The sequence below is a fragment of the Trachemys scripta genome, chromosome 2 (genome assembly GCF_013100865.1).
Source record: "Trachemys scripta elegans isolate TJP31775 chromosome 2, CAS_Tse_1.0, whole genome shotgun sequence".
In the NCBI taxonomy this organism is placed as follows: Eukaryota; Metazoa; Chordata; order Testudines; family Emydidae; genus Trachemys; species Trachemys scripta.
The window spans coordinates 11,523,127-11,550,039 of NC_048299.1; the positions used below are offsets into that span (position 1 = coordinate 11,523,127).

At 46.3% G+C, this 26,913-nt stretch overlaps 1 protein-coding gene across 2 annotated transcripts in view; it reads right to left on the bottom strand.

Moving 5' to 3' along the window:
- PLCD1 (phospholipase C delta 1) overlaps positions 1-26,913 on the bottom strand; it is a 93,262-nt gene that overhangs the window by 63,420 nt on the left and 2,929 nt on the right. The window contains exons 1-2 of one of the 2 annotated variants that reach the window (XM_034759903.1): positions 19,692-20,087; positions 8,075-8,239 (exon numbers count right to left, since the gene is read on the bottom strand). In XM_034759903.1, the coding sequence (XP_034615794.1) occupies positions 8,075-8,239; positions 19,692-19,791 (265 nt within the window). In that variant the 5' untranslated portion in view covers positions 19,792-20,087. Of the gene's footprint in view, positions 1-8,074; positions 8,240-19,691; positions 20,088-26,913 lie in introns of those variants that run through there. The other variant, XM_034759904.1, reaches the window with a different exon arrangement.

Below are 26,913 nucleotides of genomic sequence, written 5' to 3' on the forward strand. Positions count from 1 at the left end.
CGGCTCGCCAGGGTAAATACCCTGGCGGGCCGGGCCAGTTTGTTTACCGCGTCCGCAGGGTCGGCCGATCGCGGCTCCCACTGGCCGTGGTTTGCCGCTCCAGGCCAATGGGGGCAGCTGGAAGCCGCGGCCAGCACATCCCTCAGCCTGTACCGCTTCCCGCAGCCCCCATTGGCCTGGAGCGGCGAACCGCGGCCAGTGGGAGCCGCGATCGGCCGAACCTGCGGACGCAGCAGGTAAACAAACTGGTCCGGCCTGCCAGGGTGCTTACCCTGGCGAGCCGTGTGCCAGAGGTTGCCGACCCCTGCACTATCCTAAGAAATGATGCAGCAGGCCTGTTCCATCTGTGCACGCCCTGAAGCACTGAACCGTTCCCTACTCCTGCCAGAATCACATGGCTTCGGACCAACCCAACTGCAGGGCAGTTTACCACTGCGACCATCTGGCCCTAAGTGCAGGGGGCTTGAGACAGCGCAGCAAAAGCTGTGATGAGGCTAGGATGTGCCTGGTGTCAGGGCTCATCGGGGTCACCACAGATCAATGTAGCACAGACCGGTCTCAGATAGGGACGATGATTCAGAGGAGGGTGTAAAACCTTATAATGCACTGTAGCGGGGCGGTTACCCCGCTCCGGCCTGGGAGGGGTTAAAACAGCCCTGGGAAAGGGCTGCCCCTGAGAGCCAATACGTTAGGCTGATTGGGGAAGCAGCAACAGCTGGGGCCACTCTCCAAACAGGCCACAGCTGGCCCTATAAAAGGCCAGTGAGCCAGGAACTGACAGAGTCTCTCTCTAGCTGTGGAGAGAGGTGGGCCTGGCTGTCTGAGAACTGTACCTAGAGTGGAGCAGGGCTGGGGGAAGGCCAGAGGAGCTGGGGAGCTCCAGCCTGGAAAACCTGCAGGCTGCAGGCCTTGCTAAAGGCTGGGAAGGGTACTGGGGTTGCAGAGGTGCAGCCCAGGGCAGGCAAAGGCAGCAGGTCCAAACCCCCCTTGCTGATGATGAGTGGTTTATAGACTGCAGTCTGCCCCAGGGAGCAGGGGCTAGATGATGACTGGCAGTAGCCACTGAGGCAAGGTGGGAATAAGGAGTTGGGGGTTCCCCTGGGTGGGGAGACCCAGAATGTGGATTACTGCTGGGTCAGAACCCTGACATAGAGGGGCACTGGGATCTGGGAGGGACATGGGGGGGGGCCAGCAGCAGGCAAGGCATTGGCCAACAGAGGGCACTCTGGAGCTGAGAGCTAATTCCCAGGATGACCAGCAGGAGGTGCTGTGCCGGTGAGTTGTCGCCTGGCTACATGTACCTAAACCTGAAACACTAATTCCTGAGGAAACAAATCTGGTTGAAGGGAAGGACGGCCTTGTGGGACTAAGCTCACACCTGGGGGTTTGACCACCAGGGCAGTCCCTGTGCTTCTGCCACAGGCTTCCTCTGGCACTTGGGCCAAGTCACTCACATTTAAATTTTTTTTTTTTTTTTTTGCAGCCCCACAGCTGGCCCTGGGTTTGGAAGGCAGAGGTCAGCTCCTGGATCTCCCACACTCGAAGGGCCCAAAAACTTGGGCTTTATATGAGTAGAGTGAACTCATCCTTTCTGGGCAAATAGCTGAACTCAGTTCTGTCACTCCAGCCCAGCGTTTGCTTTTAATTCTAAACAACTACTCACTACCATCCACTCTGCTTGAATGCTGCGTCCAGTTCTGATGCTTACCATTCCATAAGGCTGTTGATAAATTAGAGCGAGTTCAGAGAAGAGCCACGAGAATGACTAGCAGATTAGAAAACCTGTCTTACAATGACAGACTCGCTGAGCTCAGTCTATTTAGCTTATCAAAGAGAAGGTTAAGGGGTGACTGAAACACATTCTATAAGAATTTATCTGGGGAACAAATATTTAAAAATGGGCTCTTCAGTCTAGCAGAGAAAGATATAACATGATCCACCGGCTGGAAGCTGAAGCGAGACAAATTCAGACTGGACATAAAACACACATTTTTAACGGTAGAGAAACTGATCATTGGAACAACCTATCAAGGGTCAAAGTGGAGTCCCCACCACAGACAATTTTTTTAAAGCAAGAGTGGATGTTTTTCTACAAGATATGGTCTAGGAATTATTTTGGGAAGATTCTATGGCCTGCGCTCTACAGGAGGTCAGACTAGATCTGGGGTTCTCAAACTGTGGTTTGGGACCCCCAAAGTGGGTCACAACCCCATTTTAATGGGGTCGCCAGGGCCAGCATTAGACTTGCTGGGACCCAGGGTTGAGCTCCACCTACACCTGGGGCACTGGGGCTCGGGCTACAGCCCCTTCTCCCCCCACCCAGGGTAGCAGAGCTCAGGCTCTGACCCCCCCTCGCCCCCAGGGGTCATGTAGTAATCTTATTGTCAGAAGGGGGGGTCGTGGTGCAATGAAGTCTGAGAACCCCTGGACTAGATGATCACAATGGTTCCTTCAGGCCTTGAAATCTATGAATGTATTATGCTAGCTACTAACCAAGAGGAGTCTCTGCCAGTTCATTATATGAAGGGGGGATGGTGGTAACTAGAAATACAGTCCCATAGGGTCAAGGGTGTTTCTCTCCATTCCAGGAACAGGCTGCAGGGAGCTTTCTAAACTCTCTCTCATTTCTGCCATCCAACACATACATCTGTTTGCTTTCAAAGCTGTGTGTCATACTGAGGAGAAAACACAACTCCCTCTCCCTGCTGCATTGGGGGGAGATGTTTCTGATGCCTGCTGCGGCTCGGCTTCTCGCCCTTGTACGGGGCAGTACACAGGAAATCACCGGAGCTGCTTTCCAGTGAGATTTTGTAGTGAACGAGCAGGGGATGAGTCCTGGAGCCACATCGCCATCAGGCTGTGAGCTAGCTCTCGTCGGCCTAGCAACGCCAGGCTGGGGCAGTGCCGAGACAAGCCAAGGGAAACCCACTGTGCTTCAGGAAGTGGGGCTGGGCTGGGCCAGCACTAAACTCATGCCTCATTATGGTGCTAGGCCTGGGATCGACAGAGGATTGGGAGACACAAAAGCCGAGGTTGTGGTTGTTTAGGGCCTGATCCCGCTACCGCTGAAGTCAGAGGCAAAAGTGCTATTAAATTCAGGGAGAGCAGTGTCAGACCCTATGAACACTTTAACAAAAGCATAAGGACTCTAGCCCCAGAGATCTTCCCAAATCCTGATGTGGGTCCAGGGCCCAGATTCTCACAGGGACTTAGGCGCTGTGGAAGCAGACAGCGCCTAACTCCCATTGACATCAATGAGAGTTAGGTGCCTGAATATGTTTGAAAATCTGGGCCCAACTTTCTAAATTCCTGCTGTACTTTGGACTGGAGAGGATATAACCCTTCACTTCCCACCCTAGATGGCTGCATACAGTGTTTCAATGTACTGTGGAACATGCACTGTGTGTCAAAATATCCGAGTAGCAGCTGACTACAGAAGATTATTAACATTCAGGATTTTCACCCCCTTCCTTCTTTCTCCTGCTCCTCATCCTGCATTCCCATCTCTCTCCCATGAGAGCTCTCACTGGTCATGTGTCTATATGAATTTACTAGGCCTCTGTGGCTTTGACTTTTGATTGCTGTTCCAGAAACGAATGAGAGGGTAATTGCAATGTAATCATTCCAGCTTAAAAGCAAAAACAGGTGAACCAGAATGCCTGGCAGTGCAAGAGGGCTTGGGCATTACGGGCCAGATTTTCACCCATAATTAGGGCCAGTTTTCCAAAAGCGCTCGGCACTAGTCAGCTCCTGTTGCGACGCTCATGACCAGATTTCCAAAAGAGCCAAGCACCCAATGTGCACCCAATGTACTATGCTCCTTGGAAAATCTGGCCCTGTAGGCCTCACTGAACCATGCCAGAAACACATAAATCAATGGGCTCTTGTACTAGCTGGCTCCACAGCACAGGCGCCAACTTTTCGCGGTGCTGGTGGGTGCTCAACCCCCCCAGCCCCGCCCCCTTCCAACCCGTTCCCCAAAGTCCCTGCCCCAACTCCGCCCCCTCCCTGCCCCTACTGGACCCTTTCCCCAAATCCCCGCCTCTTCCCGAAGCACATGGCGTTCCCTCTCCTCCCCCTCCCTCCCAGTGCTTGCCGCCATGAAACAGCTGTTTCACGGCAGGAAGTGCTGTGAGCTAGGGGGAGAAGTGCAGCCTGGGCGCACTCAGGAGAGGAGGCGGAGGTGAGTTGGAATGGGGGGGCAGGGTGAGGAGGGGAGCTGCCGGTGGGTGCAGAGCACCCACCAATTTTTCCCTGTGGGTGCTCCACGGAGTTGGCGCCTGTGCTCCACCGGGCGGGCAGATTAGCTCAGAGTTCCGTAAACAGAGACATCAGTCTCCCAGGATGTCAAGCCAGCATCTTTCACGTACCCATAATTCACAACTACTTTAAATGTATAATCAGAACATATAAAATATATATTCTTCATTACCAGGAGGCGCAATTATAACCCGCTGATGTGTGTTACAGATCCTCTGCTGTGCCTGACCCACATAGAGGATGTGGGTCTGTTACAGCCCCTCCGCTACAGCCTGGCTTTGCAGTTCAAGCTGTTGAGACTCAAGTTTTTCACCTAGAGGACCCCACTGGTGGCCATCACACAATGGCTTAAAACAACATTATTTCGGTGTGACCTTGCATCCAGTAGCCACAATAGCAGGAAATCCCTCAAATCAGAAATATGACCTGTGCCCTGCTGAGAGGTGATTATGCTCAGGTTCCTCTATCTCACTGTTCTTAGCTGTGCTGCAGATAAGACTCGACCAGCTTCTGACACCTCACAGCTTTCACATTACTGATTCTTTTTTCCTTCTGGAAAATGCTAGTCAGCCTGTATGGATGCTAATCCTGGGATTTTAGAGAGGTTCCAAAATAAGTTAATTAAAAGCAAAATGTCAAGCACCTGACAGAACAGGTTTGCCTTTGTGTTCCTTGTTAGCTTTCTATGTTCCACGATATCTTATTTTAAATGATGATCCTACTATGCATTTCCTTTCTGGTTAATGCTTACCAATACAAGACCAGCAAAAGAAGGCAGCTGTAGCACAGTGCCTGGTAGAGGGAAAGTACACCACTAAGTGTAATCCACTATACACCCAGGGCCTTAAAACTAAAGTCAGTTTATGCTGTGATCAGGAAAATATACATTGATAGGCTTGTGCAAGCCCAGATGCACACAGATGATGACTCCGACTCAAACCATTACCAGCTATAACCCAGCTAGCACCACGAGGCAACCCACTAGGATGGAATGCAAATGCCGAACACAAAGACCGAACAGCAAAGCAGGCTGGGCTTCTGGTTATGGCTCCAGACTGGAATTCAAGTGATCTCAGTCCAGTTCCCAGCTCTGCTGCGGACTTCCAGTATGACTCTGGGCAAGTCACTGAATCTGTCTGTGCCTGAGCTCTCCCTTGTCTTGTCTATTTAAGCTCCTTGGGGCAAGGACATCTCTTACTAAATGTGTGTACAGCACCTAGTATATGGGGACCTGATCTCAGTGGGGCTCTCTTGATGTTACCTGAATATATCATATCATATAATATTGTGGATAGTTTGGTTAATCTATGTCATGTGTCCAGATATTATGGTGGTGACTTACAGCATTAAAGAAACTAAATACAAGTAACTGAATAGATCAAATTCTAATACAGTTCCCTAAAACCCTTAAAAACCCAGTGCATTCAGGCCTCAGCAAGCCTGGAGAATACTCTCATGCATTACGTTTGCCATTTCCTTTTTCCTGTGTGAACTGTATGCTATTTTAATTCACACCCTTGTTTGTTTTGTAACTAAATGTTATCTGGGCAAGGACATTATGATAGTTACTTTCATTCACACCTATAACCTATATAGAATGGGACTTAAGTGCAGAGAGAGAGAGAGTTAGCTAGGGCCTTTATTAATTATTATTTATTATTATTATTATTATTGTCTATTAGAGTGGTGACTGGAAGTTTCCACTGAGTTTGGGGCCCAGTTATGCTAGACACTGTGCAAATACCCAATGAGACGGTCCCTATTCTGAAGAATTTACAGCATAAACAGGGTAGGAGAAAGGAAATATTATAATTTCCCCACTACAGATGCGAATGGAAGCACAAAGAGCTTAAGAGATGCTCACAAGGAGTCTATGGCACAGCTAGGAATTGAAGCCAGATTGCTTGAATCCTAATCCAGTTCTGTAACAAGACCACCTTTCCTCTCCAGGCCCCAGTCCTATCTGAACCCTCACTCAGGTGTGTAGCCTTTACCCCTGGGTGTAATCCCAGATACAACTCAGAGGAGTAAGAACTAATCACCTGAGATTGAAGGTCTGGGCCCTTAGCTTAGTTAGTTTCAGTTGTAACAGGCAAACGTTGTACAAACAACCTGGGCAATGTGACCTTGCACTGCAGCACACCATAAAAATATATTTGGTATTATTCACTTAGCAGCTTACAATTCTCCTGCACTGATCTTTGTTTTATATCAGACAAACCCATGGCCAGCTGAGAAGGAGAGCAAAAAGAAACACAAATTGCCGTGTGAGCCAGTAAGATCACATGCCTGATGCACTCCCCCAAGAACAGGCATGTGAGCTTACAGTTGTTAACAACCAGCCACCTTTTCCCCTAGCATCTGCCAGGGCTTGTCACCCTCTCTCCTTACAGCCTGTAGTAGTAGTTCAGGATCACTGTTCACTCTCAGGTGTGCGTTCTGAGTGGTGAAGCCCAGAATGGCCTATGACCCGACAAACGCAGAGATTCTCTTTCTCTCTTCACTATGGCCTTTCTAGCCACATTTGTCCCCAGGACTGAACTTCTGGAGGTCGGCAGTGGAGCACTCACCTTTGCAATTCAGACCCCTGGGCACTTGGCAGATGCCAGGGTGGAGGCAGAGGGCAACTGTTTGACTGAGCCTCTTCCCTATAAGGTCAAAGTCTAGGAGCGCATTTATTATCTGTGGGTAGGGGAGTACTTGGATTGTAAGCTTTTGCGGGCTTTTGTTCTGTGTTCGTATAGCTCCTAGCACAATGGGGCCCTGGTCGAGGACTGGGCCTCATAGGTGCTACAGTAATACAAATAATAAATAACGATATCGGCAGGGGGTGATTGTGACACAACTGGGTTTTCCCTGCACTCATTCAATACCAATTGTGTTGCTGGGATGGTTTATTACTGACAATGATGGGCAGGATTCATGTTTCTAAATCAATTATGAGAACAACCTCACCCTCGCAAAGCCAGAGGAACAACCATGCACACCTGCCGTCTGCCCTTTCCCTTTGATCCCTGCAACTCTCCCTTCAGTTCTGAGGCCTGACTCTGAGCCAGCAGGCTCCCACTATCTCCTCTGCCCCTCGTTCTGCTTTCCCATGGAGACACTGCAATTCTCCACAGCTGCAGTAAATGGGAGCCCCTACGGTTTTGTGCTGGGTTTTCCCTTGTCTGTGTGTGTGACCCAGTCCACACCCAGACGTAGCTCTGCCTGTCCTCACTGGGTGCAGCCTTTGCTTGCTTAGGTGGGCTTGGTGTAGGTGGAGGGTCTGTACCCCGGTCTCATTCTGAAACAGCTGTTTTACACCACTCTAGGAGCATACAGCAACCGTCAGCAGCCCACAAATGGGGAGAATTCCTACACTGGCCCTGCCCCACAAGTGCAGGGTGGTACTGGGGGACATAGGCAGCCCTCAGAGCTGCCTAGGTTTTGCCAGGAGCCATTTCAAGCCCTAGAGCAGCCTTGAATCCAGAAGGCACAAAGTTTGCTAAGGGGAGAGATAGCTTAGTGGGTTGAGCATTGGCCTTCCTAAACCCAGGGTTGTGAGCTCAATCCTTGAGGGGGATATAGGGCAAAAATCTGCCTGGGGATTAGTCCTGCTTTGAGCAGGTGATTGGATTAGATGACCTCCAGAGGTTTCTTCCCATCTTGATGTTCTATGACACCAGGAGACTGAGCACTGGCTCAGACTCACTGACTGTACATGGAATGCCTCTTTTCTGTCTCCTAGGCCTACCCTCCCAACCAATTACCTCTCCTGACACCATACTGCTGGACATTACACTGTCCCTAGGATAAGGGGACAGTCACTTACAGAGCTGTGATTCTGGAGACCTCAGCATCTTCTTGGATTCCTGCCATATAGTTTTGCAGTCTTCCTGAAGCTTGTAAAACCTCTCCTTTCTCCAAGAGCTGGACTTCACTTTCAGCAGCTGGCTGCCCTTCAGGAGGAATATCAGATCCCTGTCATCTTGCAGGCCTGCACAGAAGAGCATTAGCATTAGTATAATAATTAATGTCTATGTATACAGAGCTTTCCATCCAGCAGAATCCCCAAGTCATATACATACACCAATGAAATGCAACCAGCTCTGGGCTGGACACCAGAGAATAATTAACACAATGTGGAGGGAGAGAGAATTTTGGAAAACACTGGGGCAAACTCCTCCCTTGCAAAACATAAATCTCCAGGATCTTTTTTTCTTTCCCACACAGAGACTGGACCCTTGTTTTTATGGTCTTGTCCAAAAGATCACCATATAGTAAACCCCGTGATACTCAAATTATCTTCTTCATAAAGGTTGTGTTAATGCAGTTTAGATTTTAAAAAGCCAGTGACTAGGATCCAAACAGGGGAGGTATTGTGCTCTACTAGTAGAGAAGAGGAAATAGGGTCTTGTGGTTCAGGCATAGCTCTGAGACTGGAGATTTAAGTTCAAAACCCCGCTCTGCCACAGACTTCCTGTGTGAGATTGGGCAACTCACTTAATCTCTCTGTGCCTCAACTCCCCTGTTATGCAATGGGGATGATAGCATTGTTGTCCCTCATGTGGTGTTGTGAGAATCAATATGGTAGAACCTCAGATTTACAAACCAACCAGTCAACCACACACCTCATTTCGAACCACAAGTACTCAATCAGGCAGCAGCAGAGACCCAAAAAAACAAAAAACAGTGCAGTACTGTGTTAAATGTAAACTACTAAAAAAATAAATGGAAAGTTTTACAGAAAGATTTGACAAGGTAAGGAAACTGTTTCTGTGCTTGTTTCATTTACATTAAGATGGTTAAAAGCAGCATTTTTCTTCTGCATAGTAAAGTTTCGAAGCTGTATTAAGTCAATGTTCAGTTGTAAACTTTTGAAAGAACAACCATAACGTTTTGTTCAGCGTTATGAACATTTCAGAGTTCTGAACAACCTCCATTCCCGAGGTGTTTGTAACTCTGAGGTTCTACTTAGGGCTGTCGATTAATCGCAGTTAATTCACGAAATTAACTCAAAAAAATAAATCGCGATTAATCGCAGTTTTAATCGCCCTGTTAAACAATAGAATACTGATTGAAATGTATTAAATATTTTGGATGTTTTTCTACATTTTCAAGGGTATTGATTTCAATTACAACACAGAATACAAAGTGTACAGTGCTCACCTTATATTATTTTTATTACAGTTATTTGCACTGTAAAAATGATAAACAAATTGAATAGTATTTTTCAATTCACCTCATACAAGTACCATAGTGCAGTGTTTTTCAAACCATGGGTCGCGACCCAGTACTGGGTCACGGCATGTGAGGCACTGGGTCACCTTGCACTGGTCAGCACTGCCTACTGGGATGTTAAAAGTCCTGTCAGCGGTGCTACTCATCTAAGGCAGGCTAGTGCCTACCTTTTCCGACACCGCACTTTGCCCTGGAAGCGGCCAGCAGGAGGTCCCGCTTCTAGGCCATGGGACTCCATGCGCTGCCCCCACCCCAAGAACCGGCTCTGCACTCCCATTGGCCGGGGGGGCGGTGCCTGTGGGCGAGAGTCATGCAAAGCCACTTGTGAGCCTGCACCTAGGAGTCAGACCTGTTGCTGGCTGCTTCTGGGGCGCAGCGCGGTCCACGGTGCCAGGACAGGTGGGAAGCCTGCCTCTGCACCCCGGCTGTGCCGCTGACCAGGAGCCGCCAGAGCTGAGTCCATGCGCCAACCCTGCACCCCAATCCCCAGCCCTGAGCCCCCCCAAACCCAGAGCCCCCTCCTGCACCCCAAACCCCCCATCCCCGCCCCAGCCCAGAGCCCTGACCCCCCCACACCCCAACCTGCTGCCCCAGCCCTGAGCCCCCCAAACCCAGAGCCCCCTCCTGCACCCCAAACCCCTCATCCCTGGCTCCATCCCAGAGCCTGCACCCCCAGCCCAGAAAAAAAAACAAAACGAATGTTTAGCACATCTGGCCCGTAAATACCTTGTAATCCTGGCTACAAAATTGCCATGCAAACATCTGTTCTCACTTTCAGGTGTCATAAATAAGAAGTGGGCAGCATTATGTCCCGTAAATGTAAACAAACTTGTTTGTCTGAGCAATTGGCTGAACAAGAAGTAGGACTGAGTGGACTTATAGGCTCTAAAGTTTTACATTGCAGTTATTTTTTGTACAAAAATAAAACATTCATAATTCTACATTTGTAAGTTCAACTTTCATGATAAAGAGATTGCACTACAGTCAAGTGAATTGAAAAATACTATTTTTTATTTTTACAGCGCAAGTATTTATAATAAAAATAAATATAAAGTGAGCACTGTACACTTTGTATTCTGTGTTGTAATTGAAATCAATATATTTAAAAATGTGGAAAACATCCATAAATATTTATATTAATAGTATTCTATTATTGTTTAACAGTGCGATTAATCGCGATTAACTTTTTTAATCGCTTGACAGCCCTACTTCTACTGTACAATGAAGACTATGACATATCAAGATATTATAGTAATGGACAGCCACATACATATGAAGATAGACAGAGAGTGTTTCCCGCTCATTCTTTGTACAGCACCTAGCACAATGGAGCCCTGATCTTGGTTGGGACACCTAGACACCATTGTAAATGAAAATCAAAATAATCTGAACCTGGGATTCCAGAGACAATAGAAATTCTCAACCTAATGCTTAGACCACTAAGCTATTTCCTTTGGGGGAAACCAGATGGCAGAACATTATACTGAACAATATGGAGTGTGTGTTGGGCAGAACATAGGAATGGGAGATGATGACAACAACGTCTTAGTTCTCCAGACACAGTATGTGTCAGTTTTGAGGCATCATGCACACCTCTGGCACAATATAAAAAGCCACAATCCAGAGCTGGTTAAACACCACTTAACTCCTTGGCACGAGTCAAATGCACCCCCATTAAGTCGAATTTTTGCCAACATCTTCCTGATTAAGCAGCACTCACTAGTATTCACAGTCATCAGAATAATTCAGTTCCCTAAGACACTTCCCCGTGCTACTTAATGCAGCATAATGGTCATTCCAGCAGTGTGATTCATAACAGATAAAAAGGAATTTGAGCTAGGCTATGGGATAGTAATGTGATTGTCGCGCAGATTTCCATTGTGTCATTAATTTAGTTCCTGCTTTAAACATACAGCTGATGTGAGCCGTTGCCCTCTGGAAGGGGCTGGTAACCAGGGTGGATAAAAATCAATGATTTAAAAAAAAAATCATTTAAATCTGATCGTTTTAATTAAGATACATTATAGCTCAAAGATCTTGCATCGTGGAATAGGGATTATAAATTCTAATTCTATAGTCTGAGGCCTTGGCTACACTGGCAATTCATAGCGCTGCACTTGCTGCGCTCAGGGGTGTGAAAAAACACACACCCCCCCGAGCGCAGCGAGTGCAGCGCTGTAAAGCACCAGTGTAATCAGCGCCTGCAGCGCTGCACGCTATTCCCCTCAGAGAGGTGGAGTACTTGCAGCGCTGCGAGACAGCTCTCGCAGCGCTGGCGGCGCGACTACACTCGCGCTTCACAGCGCTGCCGCAGTAGCACTGTGAATCCGCGAGTGTAGCCAAGGCCTGAGACAACATATTCATGTCATGTGTAAGAAAAGTTTTGTAAATGAGTTCCAATAGTTCATGGATTAGGGACCCAATATTATGGGGTTCCAGGGGCTTCTGTATAGATTATTTAGGTAGGACTACCATACGTCCGGATTTCCCCGGACATGTCTGGCTTTTCGATCTATAAATAGCCGTCCGGGGGGGGATTTCTAAAAATGTCCGGGATTTCCCCCGGTCGGCTATTTATAGATCGAAAAGCGGCAGCCAAGCACCACTTGGCAGCCAAAGCCCCTTCCCGGCTCCCCCCATCCCCTGCAGCCTTAGCACGCCGTCCTGCCCGGCAGCTGTCTTCCCCCTCCTCTCCTCTCCTCCCCTCCCCTGAACGCTCCGCCCCTAGCTCCTCCCCGTCCCCTGCTTCCCGCGAATCAGATGTTCGCGGGAAGCCTGAAAAGAAGCAGGGGCAGGCGGGCAGCAGCAGGTAAGCTAGGGCGGGGGGGGATCTACCATGCCATTCTCTCAGAGGGAAGGGAAAACCTATAATGGCAGCAGGCTGTAAAACAGACCCAGTTTGGGAATAAGAACCATTCAAGAAATATATGTTTGCTGATGATGTTTTAAAGTAAGTCACACCAGTGAACTGGTGGAAGTCACTTAAGCACTTGGATTCAGAGACTGCTGAAGTGATAATCTCACTTTTAACAGCAGTAGCTTCTTCTGCAGGTGTAGAAAGAATATTTTCTTCCTTTGGACTAATTCATTCCAAATTAAGAAATCGTTTGGGACCTGAAAAAGCAGGAAAGCTTGTTTTTCTTTTCCAGATTATGAACAAACAGGAAAATGAAGGTAAAGACGACTGAGTTAGCTGCAGAAGCCAATATTTTAAGTTTCTCATGTTGACCTGGCTGACATAGTCTATTTAATTTTTTTTTTAATATTGAACTATTTTAGTTAAAAAAAAATTAGCAAAAATAAACCTGATTTTAAAAAACATGAATGTTTAACTAAATTCAAAAAAGCATATGCTTGTTTTGTTAAAATATTATGTTTGCTGTTGAAGAAAAAAATGCAGAATACATAATGTTGTTTTAGTTAAATTAAACAATTTAAATGTCTGTCTGATGATGTTCTCCTCCTAATATAGCATGGCAAGAAAATCCTCCAAATATTAATGATTAAACTGTTGAATTGGAGATAATTCACCTCCCAATGACTTCATAACTATCTGCTTCAATTACCTTTGGTAAATTAGTAACCAAACAATCGTTCATTTTCTGATATAGCTGTAAAACTAATCTGAAAAGTTTTCAAAATAAATCACTTTAAAAATGGATAGTGTGTACCTTCTAAAAATGAAACCTACATCTATCTCTGGGTTGTGAAGAATATGTATTAAGGTTATAACAACCAACAAGAATGCACTTTTATGTAGAAATCCGTGATTAAATTGAGTCTTCCTGACTGGTGATTTCAATCAATTTGATTTCAATCAAATCCACCCAGCTGGTAACAGGTTACCTAGGCACCATTTCAGGCATGAAAATCCACAGCTGATTAGTACACTGTTTGTCTGCAGCTAAGAACCTTCTGTGACACATCAACAGCAAACGCCTGACAGGTCAGACAGGAAACCTAACTAGGCTTAGCTACCACTAAAGGAGGTATAACAGCATCATACTTAGAACTGAAATGTGTCTTTAAGCTACAGGCTGAGCTGGGGATGGGAGGAGGAGCAGCTGATCACCTGAGTCAGTGGTGCCATCCCCAAATATTCAGAATTTATGAGCCAGCCCCCAAAACTGGTGTGGCCAGTTTGAGATAGCTGTCTTTTGTTCTGTGTTTGTAGAGCACATGGCAAAGTGGGGCCCTGATCCGTGACTGGGACTCGTAGGTGTCATGGTAATACAAATAATATAAAATAATAATAATAAGAGCAGGGCCAGGAGCATGCAGACAACTGCACCGGCGTGTGCTTGTAGGCTAGAGAAGAGGCAGAAAGACTGTGCTGTAATGGATCAGACTGAAGGTAACATTTTAGGTTGCCAAGCACAGCCCGAGTCTCGGTAAAAATAACTTTGGATTTGGGGATTTCAAGCACCTTCCTAGCAAGGATCTCGCAGCACCATACAAACATTAAGTAACTAACCTCACAGCACTCTGTGAAAGGAGTGAGTATTCTCATAGCCACTTTACACAGAAACTCAGGCCTTGAGACATTAACGTGCAACTTGTCCAGTGTCACTCAGGGAGTTTATAGCAAAGTGGGAATACAATCCAGGAGCCCTGGGTCTTAACCTCTCCTTGATCCCACCAAGTCATTGCTCTGGGGTCTCCTCTATGGCACAGCACCTGGACACTCCCTCGATCTACCTCTGCCGTGTTGCCTGTGCCATACATGTCTTGTGGAAAGATGGCAGACTTCCCTCTCCAGGGTTTTCCTTGTAATACATTTCACCAGCACTAGACTCATTTTAAAGAGGCCGAGAAGAAGGCCTAGATCCTGAGGCTGGCTCAGGAGTCAGAGGCAAGGAGTATTACAGGAGATGTAGAAACGAGATGGAGATCCTGGAAAGATTATCGAGGTCTCTTTTTCCCCAGCATTGCCTTGGATTTAAAAATTTTATTAAGATGATGTTAAAAAAAAAAAAAGTGAACAGAGTTTGAGCATAGAAGTTTCTGGTTATCAGGGAATAATGTACAGATTATCGAGGGTGCAAAGTTTGGTTTAAGATCGGGGGGCATAAGGAATACATAATCTAAATATCCCCAATTGAGGATAAAAAGTTGATGGGTCAAGGTACAGGCATTGGGATGTGAGGGTATGAAGTACATAGAGTGGCTATGTTCGGGTGTGGAGTATAATGAGTGGATATGATGATGAGGATGGATTGACCCTCATTTGGTGAGATTTAATGTTCAGGGAGTTTATGGTTCCAGTTCATATGATCCAACGGAGAAGGTCACTTGGTCCCTTTCTCGTAGTGGGAGATCGATGTCACTCTGGCTCATGCCTCCTGGCACTGTCGGTGGCCGGTGATGTGCTCGATGTAGATGTCCCTGGACCATCGGATGGTGTCTGAGACCATGAGGCGCCGCATGAGCCGTGCGTAGCGTCGACCGATCCCGATTACATTTGTTACACACCTCTCTGTCTGAGAGCACCCCTGGGCCTCTGAGCTTTGTTCTCTGATTTGGTGGTGATTGAAGTTAATTAAACTCGGGCCTGATCACCCGGTATCACCGTGATAAAAAAAACACACCAAAATTCGCTGATTTAAAAAAACCCATAAAAATCAGCATTTTTCTGTGATTAAAAGGAACGCTGAACTTTAGTTTCCCAGGCCACAATATATATAGGTATCAATTGAACCCAATGTTTTACTGATATACAGTTGAACCTCATTTATCAAGCTCTCCATATTAACCGAACCACCAGCCGCCTGGGGATGACAGTGGCAGGACTCGGGTGGTCAGCCCCAGGTGAGTGGGCTCCAGCTGTCAGCACTGCAAGGGAATGACCACCCAAGTCCCCCTCCCATCTTAAAATAAGGGATAGAAAGCTCTTTGCCAGTTCTCCTGATCATCCCAATTTTTGATTATCCGATCTGGCTCCGGTCCCAATTAAATCAGATAAACGGGATCCACTGTACATTTAAAGCTATTCAACAATCAACCACAAGTGGAGGAGGTTGCGTGCACTGAATAAGTGTCACTGGTACTTTCAGTAAAATTTAGTTCATAGTTAATATGTTTTTATTTTTTTCACAAAATGTAAAAACTTAAGATTCTCTGTAAAAATGCAACTTCTGCATCTTTCCATGGGAAACAAATTTCTAGGATCCCTGCTGATCTGTTCTCCTTCTAGGAAACTCCCACAGAAAAGTTCTAGGTGGGGGGGAGAACATGAACCTTTCCCTTCAAATCATTCCTGGGTAGGGTTCACCCTACTCATGGAATCAGCAACTGCCTGGATCCCCCAGGCTCACGGATTGATGAGATTCATGCAGCTCTGGGAAGAATCTACGGAAGCCCAGCATCAGCCATGTGGACGTTTTGTACCTTCCACCCCAGCACGGGGATTCCATCCTCGCTCTAAGCTGTACTTCCAGTTCCACTGCTGCCTCTGCCAGTATGAAATGGGTGGGAGGAGATTTCACACAGTGGAGAAGATAATGCAGATTCAAGCTTCCGTAGCTGTGCTGTGGATTTCCCTCAGGGTTTGTGGGCAGAGACTGAGCTTCGTTCTTCCTAACCCCACTCACCAAACTCCCATTCCTGCTCCAGGCTTTCCCCCTCCCCAGGCTCAGGTCCTGAATCCATGGAGGAGTCCTGGGAGCGGGCAGTAGGGTGATCAGTCCTGCAGAGGTAGCTGTGCCCCTCACCCAGGGTGAGATCTGGGCATGGAAGGAACGCAAGTCACTACAGACACACATGACCTGTGTGGCCAGAGGGAGGCTACAGAGCCCTGCATGGTTTGCTAGTAGGTGCATCACAGCTCTTCCAACTAACACTGAGAGGCTGGGCAGAAGACGTATGGACTTTAGGAGGAATTTGAACCAAGAAAGCAGTCACCTTGGATGCCCTGGGCAGAGGGAGGTTCCAGGAAAAGAGGCTGCATGGAAGAGGATGGGAGAGAACAAAGAGGCAGGGAAGCTAGGAGGAAATGAGAGCAGAGAGGGCAGGGCCAGTGGAAAAGCCAAAGCTGAGAACTTGGGGAAAGAAAGAGGAGGCTGATGGAGGGATGTGACTAGCTCCCTTCTCCCACCCCCGATGGGCACTGGATGGCTCAGGAGGCTGGTATAGGAAGGAGTACTGCAGAAAGGGATCTGCGGGTCATAGTGTATCAAAAGGTAAATATGAGTCAACAGCGTAACACTTGCAAAAAAGAAAAAAAAAAAAAGCAAACATCATTTTGGGATGTATTAGCTGGAGTGTTGTAAGCAAGACACAAGAAGTAATTCTTCTGGTCTACTCCGGGCTGATTAGGTCTCAACTAGAATATTGCATCCAGTTCTGGGAGCCACCTTTCAGGAAAGATTAGGCAAATTGGAGAAGTCCAGAGAAGAGCAACAAAAATGATTACAGGTTTAGAAAACATGACCGATGAGGAAAGATTGGAAAAATTGGGTTTGTTTAGTCTGGAGAAGAGAAGACTGAGAGGGGACATGATAACAGTTTTCAAGTACATAAAAAGTTGTTACAAGGAGGAGGGACAAAATTTGTTCTCATTAATCTCGGAGAATAGAACCAGAAGTAATGGGCTTAAATTGCAGCAAGGGAGGCTTAGAGGTTGGACATTACGAAAAACTTCCTAACTGTCAGGGTGGTTAAGCCCTGGAATAAATTGCCTAGTGAGATTCTGGAATCTCCATCCCTGGAGGTTTTTAAGAGCAGGTTAGACAAACACCTGTCAGGGATGGTCTAGAATGATTGATAATGCTTAGTTTGGTCTTGAGTCCAGGGGACTGGCTAGAAGACTTCCCAAGGTCCCTTCCAGTCCTACGCTTTTATGATTCTAACAGATTTATTTGGGCATAAGCTTTCGTGCATAACAAAAGCTTATGCCCAAATAAATGTGTTAGTCTTTAAGGTGCCATCGGACTCCTTGTTGTTTTTGTGTTTATGATCCTATAATGACACAGGCCCTTTTGGCTAAAGAACAGTTCAAATCACGGCCATATCAATAGTGACACAAAGTCCAGAGTGAACTACCCTCTTTCCAAAGTGTGGAAGCACACTGGTATAGATGAGTGGGCACTGTCTGTGGTATACCTGCTCTAGGAATAACTGTGGGTTTTGCTCTCCAGAGGAAGGATGGTCCAGTGGTTAGGGCCCTAGCCTAGGCGTTAGGAGACCCATGTTTGAGTCCCTGTTCCACCACAGACTTCCTATGTAACCTTAGGTACATAGGTGCTAGAGCTGGGGGTGCTGTGGCACCCCTGGGCTTGAAGTGATTTCCATCATATACAGGGTTTACAGTTTGGTTCAATAGCTCTCAACACCCCCACTATACAAACTGTTCTAGCGCCCCTGCTTAGGCAAGTCACCTCACTCTTCTGTGCCTCAGTTCCCACTCTGTAAAATGGGGATAACAGTACCTCCCTACCCCACAGGGATGCTGTGAAGATAAATTCATCAGAGACTGTGAGGTGCTCAGATACTATAGTAATAAGATCCCAGATAAATACCAGAGATAGACAGCAATGTCGATGGGACAACACTCCTAGGTGTTTATTTGAACTACTTTCTATAAACAAATCTTTTCTTAGCAGGCTCCTAATCTCAGACTTGATTTTCCCATTGACAAGATTTTCTTGTCTAACATCCTGTTTGGAGCTAATGGGATTTGCTTTGAATATCTGCTTTCTGCATCAATGGGAGATCCATCCACTGTGGCTTCAGAAGATTTTGCATGAAAGAAACCACAGTCACAATACACACCAGTTTTATTACCACATTATTTAAAGATCTTGAGAATATTACAGAGTAGGCTAAGGATATTTCTTTCCGGTTATATGATGATAACAGAACTTACATTGGGCAAATAGTAGACATACCTTGCATTGAGGGCCTTTACCAAGCCCTCCACGCTGGGGTCCATTTCCACCTTAGGTCCTAAACCTGCGCAGATTAGGCTGCAGGACTGAGGCCTCACTTAGTTAGCAGCCTCTGCATTATACAAAAGATATTCTGACCCTAAAATTATCGACGTGTCTTTGTATGGGTCAAAAAAAAAAATTTAATCTCCAAAAATACGGTTTCAAAAGGTAGCCACCTTCCCCTCTCCCCAATAAATACCAATCACATACTTTAAAATATAATAATCCTGGGCTATTTAATGTACAGTGGTTAGAGTAAAATGTGTCATATTTAATAATAGTAAAATAATGCGCTGAGAACACACAATACTACAGAGTAGATGAGACTTCACAAACAAAGTCCCTGACCGGGAAGGATTACAATTTAAAGACCCTAAAAATGACATCCCTTATAACCCCAATACATGATCTGTCCCAACCTTACAGTGAAAATGTCAGTGATGGCGCTGAAATAGAGACCCAGAAGACAGATGCACTCATGAGATGTGTACATGAGACTGTAACAATAGGCATTTCCATATTGTCTACAGACAAGCAGGATTTACCTGCTTTGACAATATTTTAAATTTCAACTACCGTACCACACACACACACACCCTGTGTTTACTATTTGCTGTAGCTCAGATCTAATGGTGTTAGTTTCAAAAGCAAACAGGTCTTTTGGATCAAAGCCAGTGCAATGCTGCGGTAAAGTCTGAAACTCCTGCAACTTCCAGCTGCACCCTTGTACCCAGGGCAGATCTGCTGAGAGGAAAGACGCTGAGACCAAAATCATCCCTTGTGTAAATCCACACAACAGTAACCAGTGATCGGTGAATAACGCAGAGATTAGGAAACTTGCTCTGAATTTCCTGGGTTTTTTTAATCAATCTAATTCAGACCCTTTAATGTAACTTTAGGCTCCATAATAATAATAAATAATAATAATGTCGCATTGATAAGTACTAAAACCAGACTGGAAAATCATTGTGCCCTATACATCCACCGTACAGCCATCAACAGCTCAGTAATATTTCAACATAAAGGCAACAAGAGGTTTAGAAATGGACTCTTAGCCCGAAAGATCCAATCTTCTTCCATGCCTGAAACCAAACAGTTTGCACAGCACATCTGGAGGGTGGTTAGAGAAAAGAAACCACCGGAGTTTAAAAAGAGCTTCGGGGTTTACTTTTGGGTGGGGTAGAGACTAGTGCCTCTGCCACCGCTACAAAGAGAGTGCCAAGATTTAGACTAGCCACTAGCAAAACAGCACGGAGGAATTGGCTCTGACTCGTCCCTTACCCAGTCTGATGCCATTCTGCGTTGCCACTCTATTGCTCTGCTCCTGCAAGAAGTTGTCCTGGGACTTGCTGTGTTTGGGTTGTCTCCAGAAGCACTGCATGGTCCAGCCTGGGATTCAGGGAGAGGCACTGGGTGCTGGAGGGGACTGGGGAGCAGTCAGCGTCCCCGGTCCTTCCCTGATCATCCAAGTTCCCCCACAGTGATTGTTGTTAAACAATGTCCCAAGCTCCAGGAAGCAAGCACCAGCAGCAGGAGAGGGAGGAGGCAGGCGGTGGGTGTGACGATGGGATGTCTCTCCTCCCTGGCTTGTTCACGGGCTGCTGCTCGTGCAGCAGAGATTGGAGGAGAAGTGACAGCAGCTCCCCGGGTGGAGAAGGGTAAAGTCGCCGCGCAATTAAACTCTTTCTGCGTCACCTCCCGGGGAAATAGCTTCCCAGATGTCACTCCTGCCGCCCAGCCCCTGCTCAGGGCTTGTCAGCTCAGCGTGATCAGAGATGCAAAGGATGTAGCGACCCTGACAACGTCGACCGCTCTGCTTGTTCCAAGGAGCTTGTAGGCTAGCAACCCCTGTTGGTGAAGTGAAGTGGGGCTAAGGCATTTCCTTCAGCGTGTGAAAATAGGGTTAAAAGAGTCCAAAGGTGCTTGTGAACTGCATTTTGTACAGTGGCACTGGAACAGTTTGTATAGTGGGGGTGCTGAGAGCCATTAAACAAAACTGTAAAATCCTGCATATGATGGAAACCACTTCAAGTCAGAGGTTGCTACCACCCCCCAGCACCCCTAGTTCTAGCACCCTGTGTTTGTATCAGTTGTGGTTAATGCACTAGACTGGGGATCTGGGTTCAGTTCCCAGTTCTGCCAAAGACTTCCTGTGTGACCCCAGGCAAGTCACTTACTCTGTGGCTCCATTCCCCATCTGCAAAACTGGGATAAGATTTCCCTTCTCGTGCCCTTTGTCTGTCTTATCTACTTGTACTGAGAGTTCTTTGGGTCACTTACCACGTGTTTGTACAGTGCCTAGCACAATGGAGCCATGATCTCAGCTGGGGCCTCTAAAAATTACTAAAATATAAGTCATAAGACAGGCTCCCAAAGAGCAGAGCATCTTTCTTTTCTAAATCATGCAATCCTGGCTGCCACTTTTAGAGGTGAGGTCTTAGCTACACTAGCCTTGTTTCCCTAAAATTTCCTGCTGTTACTGCCCCATGCGCAGCTCCCTGTGTGGGTAACAAGGAGAGGAGCAGTGCTGCCTAGTGGACAGATTACTGACTGGGACTCAGGAGAGCTGGGTTCTGTCACTGTCCTGCTGGGTAACTTGGGGGAAGTTACTTCACCTCTCTGCATCTTCGCTTCCCCAATTGTAAAGTGAGGGCAGTGATACTGACCTCCTTTATATCAGGCTTTGAGATCCAGTGGTGATAAGAGTAAGTTACTATTTATTTCTAACCCTGGTTTTAGTCTCTCCATAAGGAGTCTAAGCCAGTCATTGGTTTTTAGATCAAAACTCCAAGTGGCAGAGAAAAGAGCTTCTTTACTATGCGGGGGAGGGGCACTTTATCTAGTGTCACTACACTCTGTCCGTTCTCAGTACACCTTTCACGGGAACCATACGTCAAAACTCATGCGTCAGCATAGAGAATCTGGCTCCTTTGATCAAACCCAAAGACATGATCAGAATCATTTGCCACTGCCCTCTGCGGAGTTTAATAGTGAAATGTCTTGGGGATCAGTGAGAGCCACTGATGGGTCTTGGAACTGCAGTAAACAAATAAGATTTTGTCATATTTAGCCAATGTGATTGCAAACCACAGACAAATAACTGGAGGATAGGGGAAATGCATTCTCTGGCTAGGAAGTTACTGACCATTTTAACCAGGGAGTAGACAGGTTAAAGAGGGAAATTTCTCACTTATAAGTACATAATTGTTTTGTTTTTTTACTCTTCACAGATGTATAAGGGCTTGCCCCTGCAGAGTGTTCTCTGGCAAGTTGGGAGTTATGAACTCTAGGGAGAAATCCTACCTTGGCCTGGAGATGGACTGGATGATCTAATAGGTCTTATAATATCTATGGACTGCAAGACGGGGCTCTAAACAGCACTTGTAATTCACACAGCATGGCACTGGTTACCAGCCTAAATTAAACAGAAAAACAAAGCACCATAGCATAGCGCCAATCACCTGGCAACGCTGACAGTTTGCTTCCTTTAACATGTCTTTGTGACCTGGCAGCAGCTAGTGTCACTCCCCTAGGGCTCCAACTTGGAGCACACGGAACATCTCTGCTTTATGTTCTTACCAGCACTAATTCATTTTTAAACAATGCAGGTTGCTCAAGTGCAAAATCTACCTGATCTTCAAGACTGTTCTGAGTAAAGAGCTGTCCCCCTTCACTGAAGTTGCACAAACCTTCTGGAGGAGTATGGGCATTTACCCAGGTTAGGAGGATCACAAACACAGCAATGTGCAAGCTAGATTTTACTTTGGGGCTTTGGAGACAGGAACCTCTGTGAGGTTTTAAAACAAAGGTGAAGGCTTTGGGCCAGAAAGCCTTGCTTTGGGAATCAACAGATCTTTATTTCACTGGAGTTTGGGGTTACATAAAGGTCACATATTTTACAAACGATGCATATATCTTCCTGATGGTGAGAGGATGACATTATGTGTTATACATTATTACCTAATCACAATATGTGTTACATGATATCATGTTACATTCCAGAGTTGGCTGCACTTCAGTGCGGAAGGGAATGATTCCTGTGTATATGTTACAGGCCAGATTCTCCTACCCTTACTCACACTGGATAGTACCTTGCTTGGATGCCAGTCCTCGAAACGCTTCCGCAACCATGCAACTCATATGAGCAATCTCATTGAAATCACATGAGATTACTCGTGTGACTACAGTTTTCCATGTACATAAGTATCTGCAGAATCAGGCCTTAGAGAGCAGTCCCACTGATTTCAATAGGGTTACTCCTGCAGTAAAAAGAACAGGAGTACTTGCGGCACCTTAGAGACTAACAAATTTATTTGAGCATAAGCTTTCGTGGGCTACAGCCCCCTTCATCGGATGCATGTAGTGGGAAATACAGTAGGAAGATTATATATATATATATATATATATATATATACAGAGAACATGAAACAATGAGCGTTACTATACACTCTATAGGAGGGTGATCAGTTAAGGTGAGCTATTATCAGCAGGAGAGAAAAAGAACTGTTTGTAGTGGTAATGAAAATGGCCCATTTCCAGCAATTGACAAGGAGATGTGAGGAACTGCAGGGGGGGATGTGAGGGATGCAGTAAGGCATTACTCATTGTAAGGATGGCAGAATCTTGTCCCAAAGTTAGCAAAGTACTTAGGCCCAGATCTTCAGGCCTAGGTGCCTTATTTTAAAGGGAATTAGGTGCCTAAATATCTTTGAGGAACTGGGCCTTAGATGCCAAGGAAGTGAGCACTTTAGATGGAGAGCACTTTAGATGGGGATCCTAGAGACAGTAAAAAGGAAATGATCTAGGGATTCTTTGGAATGAAAAGGAATATATATGTATAACAATAATTATACATACAGCTCACAGCTTCAAAGCATTTTCCAAATATACTAATTACTCTCCACCACGCTCCTATTAAAGGTAGATAAGGGAGCACTATCATTTTATAGGACGCAGATCAATTTTTGAGCTTTTTGGGGCAGGAACGGTCTTTCTACTCTCCATCTGTACAGCACGTAGCACAATAGGCCTGTGATCTCGAAGGGGGTCTGATTACTGATTACTATTGTAATACAAATAACGACAGAAAAGTTAATTGATTTGCCCAAATTAATGTCTGATTTGGGATTAGAATGCAGGAATGCTTGGCTCCTAGACCGTGCTCACACAACCAGAGCACAAGGCTTTTTGGTGACCAAAGATGCTGTCACTCATTATTAAGAGATGAAAGATCCTATACCATGAATAATCATGACTATTTAGCACATGCCCATTATGTAACTCCTGCTGATGTCAATGGGAATTTCCCCCAGAGGGCAAAGGTCACACATTACAGGCCCTACACCTGTACATTTAGGAAAAATACATCTCTATCAAATGACACTATAACCTCACCTTCACTTCATGTGCTTGCCCAGTAAATGTCAGAATTTCTTACAAAATGGCAATAGTGTCAAACTCTAACAATATTCCCCAACCTGGGGTTTGCTGAATTTTCTGTCATTATGGAATGTAAAATAGGGATAATGTTATTCTGCAGAATTATAAACCTAGTGCAAATAGTACATTCACTGCATTGTCTCTTGGAAAATGAGCATGACACCTCCATCATTAGATACCAACTGCTCCTTGGAGAATCGTACTGAACAATAGTGAAAAGAACCAATGCTACGTTTCCTCTTGTACCTTCCCAAACCCCGATAAGATCTCCGAAGAACTTGAATTGCAAGAATGTGAATGTCTAAAGGTGAAGTGGGAAAAGTTTCCAACTTTCTTTCTCTCAGGAGGGGCTGGAATGAGCCCATTGGACGACATACTCAGGAACTGCACTCAGACAACCAGAACATCACACAGGGAAAAACAACAATATGCTATTCACACTTAGCCATTAGCAGGGGGTGTAAGTAATTCTCAGGTTGTCTCAGTGTTATGGGGCTAACTTCACCTCTAATCAGCCATCATTCTCTATACACCATAATCTGCACTAGACCTTTCACACTGTGTTGAGGAAGGAATCTAAGACAGACCGAAGATGAAACTTCCTGGGGGTAGTTTTCATTTTTCTTAGTGAATTTACTGATGGTGAAAGGTGCAGAATTGCTCTCCTTGGCCCTACCCACCATCTTCTAGCTAAACACTTATGTTACTTATACATCTCCATAAGTTTAAAAGAACCCGCGGCAGAAGAACAAAGAAATTCCTCATCAACAATGCCCTTGGCTTGTCCAGTGTCCCATGTTTCCAAGGAAAGTAGTGACTTCCAGGCCTATGATTCTGCTGCTTCACAGTTGTTTGCTTTTAGTTTTGCATCCTCTAGAGCAGGGGTAGGCAACCTATGGCACATGTGCCGAAGGCGGCACGCAAGCTGATTTTCAGTGGCACTCACACTGCCCGGGTCCTGGCCACCAGACCGGGGGGCTCTGCATTTTAATTTAATTTTAAATGAAGCTTCATAAACATTTTAAAAACCTTATTTACTTTACATACAACAATAGTTTCGTTCTATATTATAGACTTATAGAAAGAGACCTTCTAACAACGTTAAAATGTATTACTGGTACACAAAACCTTAAATTACAATGATTAAATGAAGACTCGGCACACCACTTCTGAAAGGTTGCCGACCCCTGCTCTAGAGTCTAGTTAGTACACAGAATATGTAACAAGTTCCACCTTGTGGTGACTCTAGGAATAAGCTAATTCACGAAGCAGGCAATGTGGGTTCTAGCCTCATTTTTCCATTGCAGGTTTGCTTACACTTAGACTTTCTCTGCCTGTTGCACTCCTCCCTTTTGCCTGCTCCTCCCTTCACAACAGCAAATGTGCTTGAGGGATCCTTTTACTGGTGTTAGTGCTGATCCGTTTTGTCTTGTGAGGGCTTTGACGTTTACCTGTTTAGCCTCGGATGTTCACTTTAAACACCTGCCAGGCCGTTTCAGGGATCTCTCTGAATCTGTGGCCATACTGCCACTTTCAAACTTTCACTTCTCTGTGGCTTTCCTGCAACCACACTTGGTTACAGCTCTTTCATCGCTGTGTTAGGTGGAATTATTCTTTGCTCCCCACATCGTTTGCAGTGATGCCTGCCAGCTGGGCTGGCCTTAGGGAAAATGTCGTCCCGGGAGAATGTGTATTTTGGCACCCCTGGCCCGTGTTGCCTCCCCAGGCCTCCCCCCCCCCCCTCGCCCCCCGGCCCTGCTGCCTCTCCCCCACATTGCCCCAAGCTCCCTTCCGCAGCCTCACACCCTAGCCGTGCCCTGCTCCTTGCCTCCAAGGCACCCCTCCCCCCGACCACAGCACCCGGGGCAGTCTGCCACACTGCCCACCTATAAGGCCGGCCCTGCCTGCCAATGCTGTGCATTCAAGGTCAGCAGTTGAAGATCCTCATCCTGGCCTTCATTGCCCCGCACGATCTCAGCTCTATCTCTGCTCTCCCTTCCCCCTCTCCCCCATTCCTTGCACACCTTCCAACTTTTCACCTCCCGTCATTGCCTTCTCCCACTCTCAGCTTTATCCCTGTCCCTTTGCACGGAGCAGCCTCTCGACCTACCAAGTGTGCTCCTTCTTCCTCTTCAAGTTCCTCATGAAGGCCCATCCCCCCCCACGAATCCACCTACAGTTTTGCCTTCACACCCTGGCATGCCTGAACTGTTGCCCCATGTATTATTTTTGTCTGTGCTTGGGCCTGGTCTTCACCCTAGGGTCCATGTGCATTTCAGCACCCAGCACAACAGGGTCCCAATCCCAACTGGGGGCTTTGGGTGCTCCCATCACTATTCACTACTAGTCAGAACAACCCCTGAGATTAGTTTTGTGTGGGTTAGAAATCCTCTCCAGTTTAACAGAGAGTCTTGGTCCCAGCCTTTCCCTACCGGGAACTAACTGTGCTACAAAGATCAGCACAATGCCAAACTTTTGGGGAGGTTAAGGGATGGCTGCAGACTACTCAACAGGAACCCCTCTCTGCCTAACAGTGTTAGATTCCAAACAGAGCTGGTCCAGTGCCCCTAGGTAGAAAAGATAGGGGACTATGACATGTGGCTTCAAGGGATTAATTCAGGGAGGGGAAAGAGACAATCCTCAGGGCTCTGCTGGGGACATGGGAAACAAGAAAGTGAACCATTCAATAAGGATTTTATGAATACTTCTAACCTCTTTACTATTGACTCCCACTCCAGTATTTTTGCTGCAGCAGAATGCAGTCACCTTCCTTTAATGTGGCTGTGGCCCTTCGCACACAGTGACTGTAGGCCATGTTTTAACTGATGAACTGATAGAAACGCCAGGTAGAGTCAGAAGAGAAACAATTAATGGACTGCGGAATCCGCCAGATTTCTTGCCCGACAAATGGAGATGGCATTTCACAGAACAAGTAATAAGATAAGATCTCAGCCTTGAGGCGCCTACAGTTGAACCAAACAAATCCAGACATGAGGCACAGAAAAGTTGATTGATTGGAGCTGTACTGGTGTAACTGGCAAAACTTGACCAGTCCAGCTCTCCG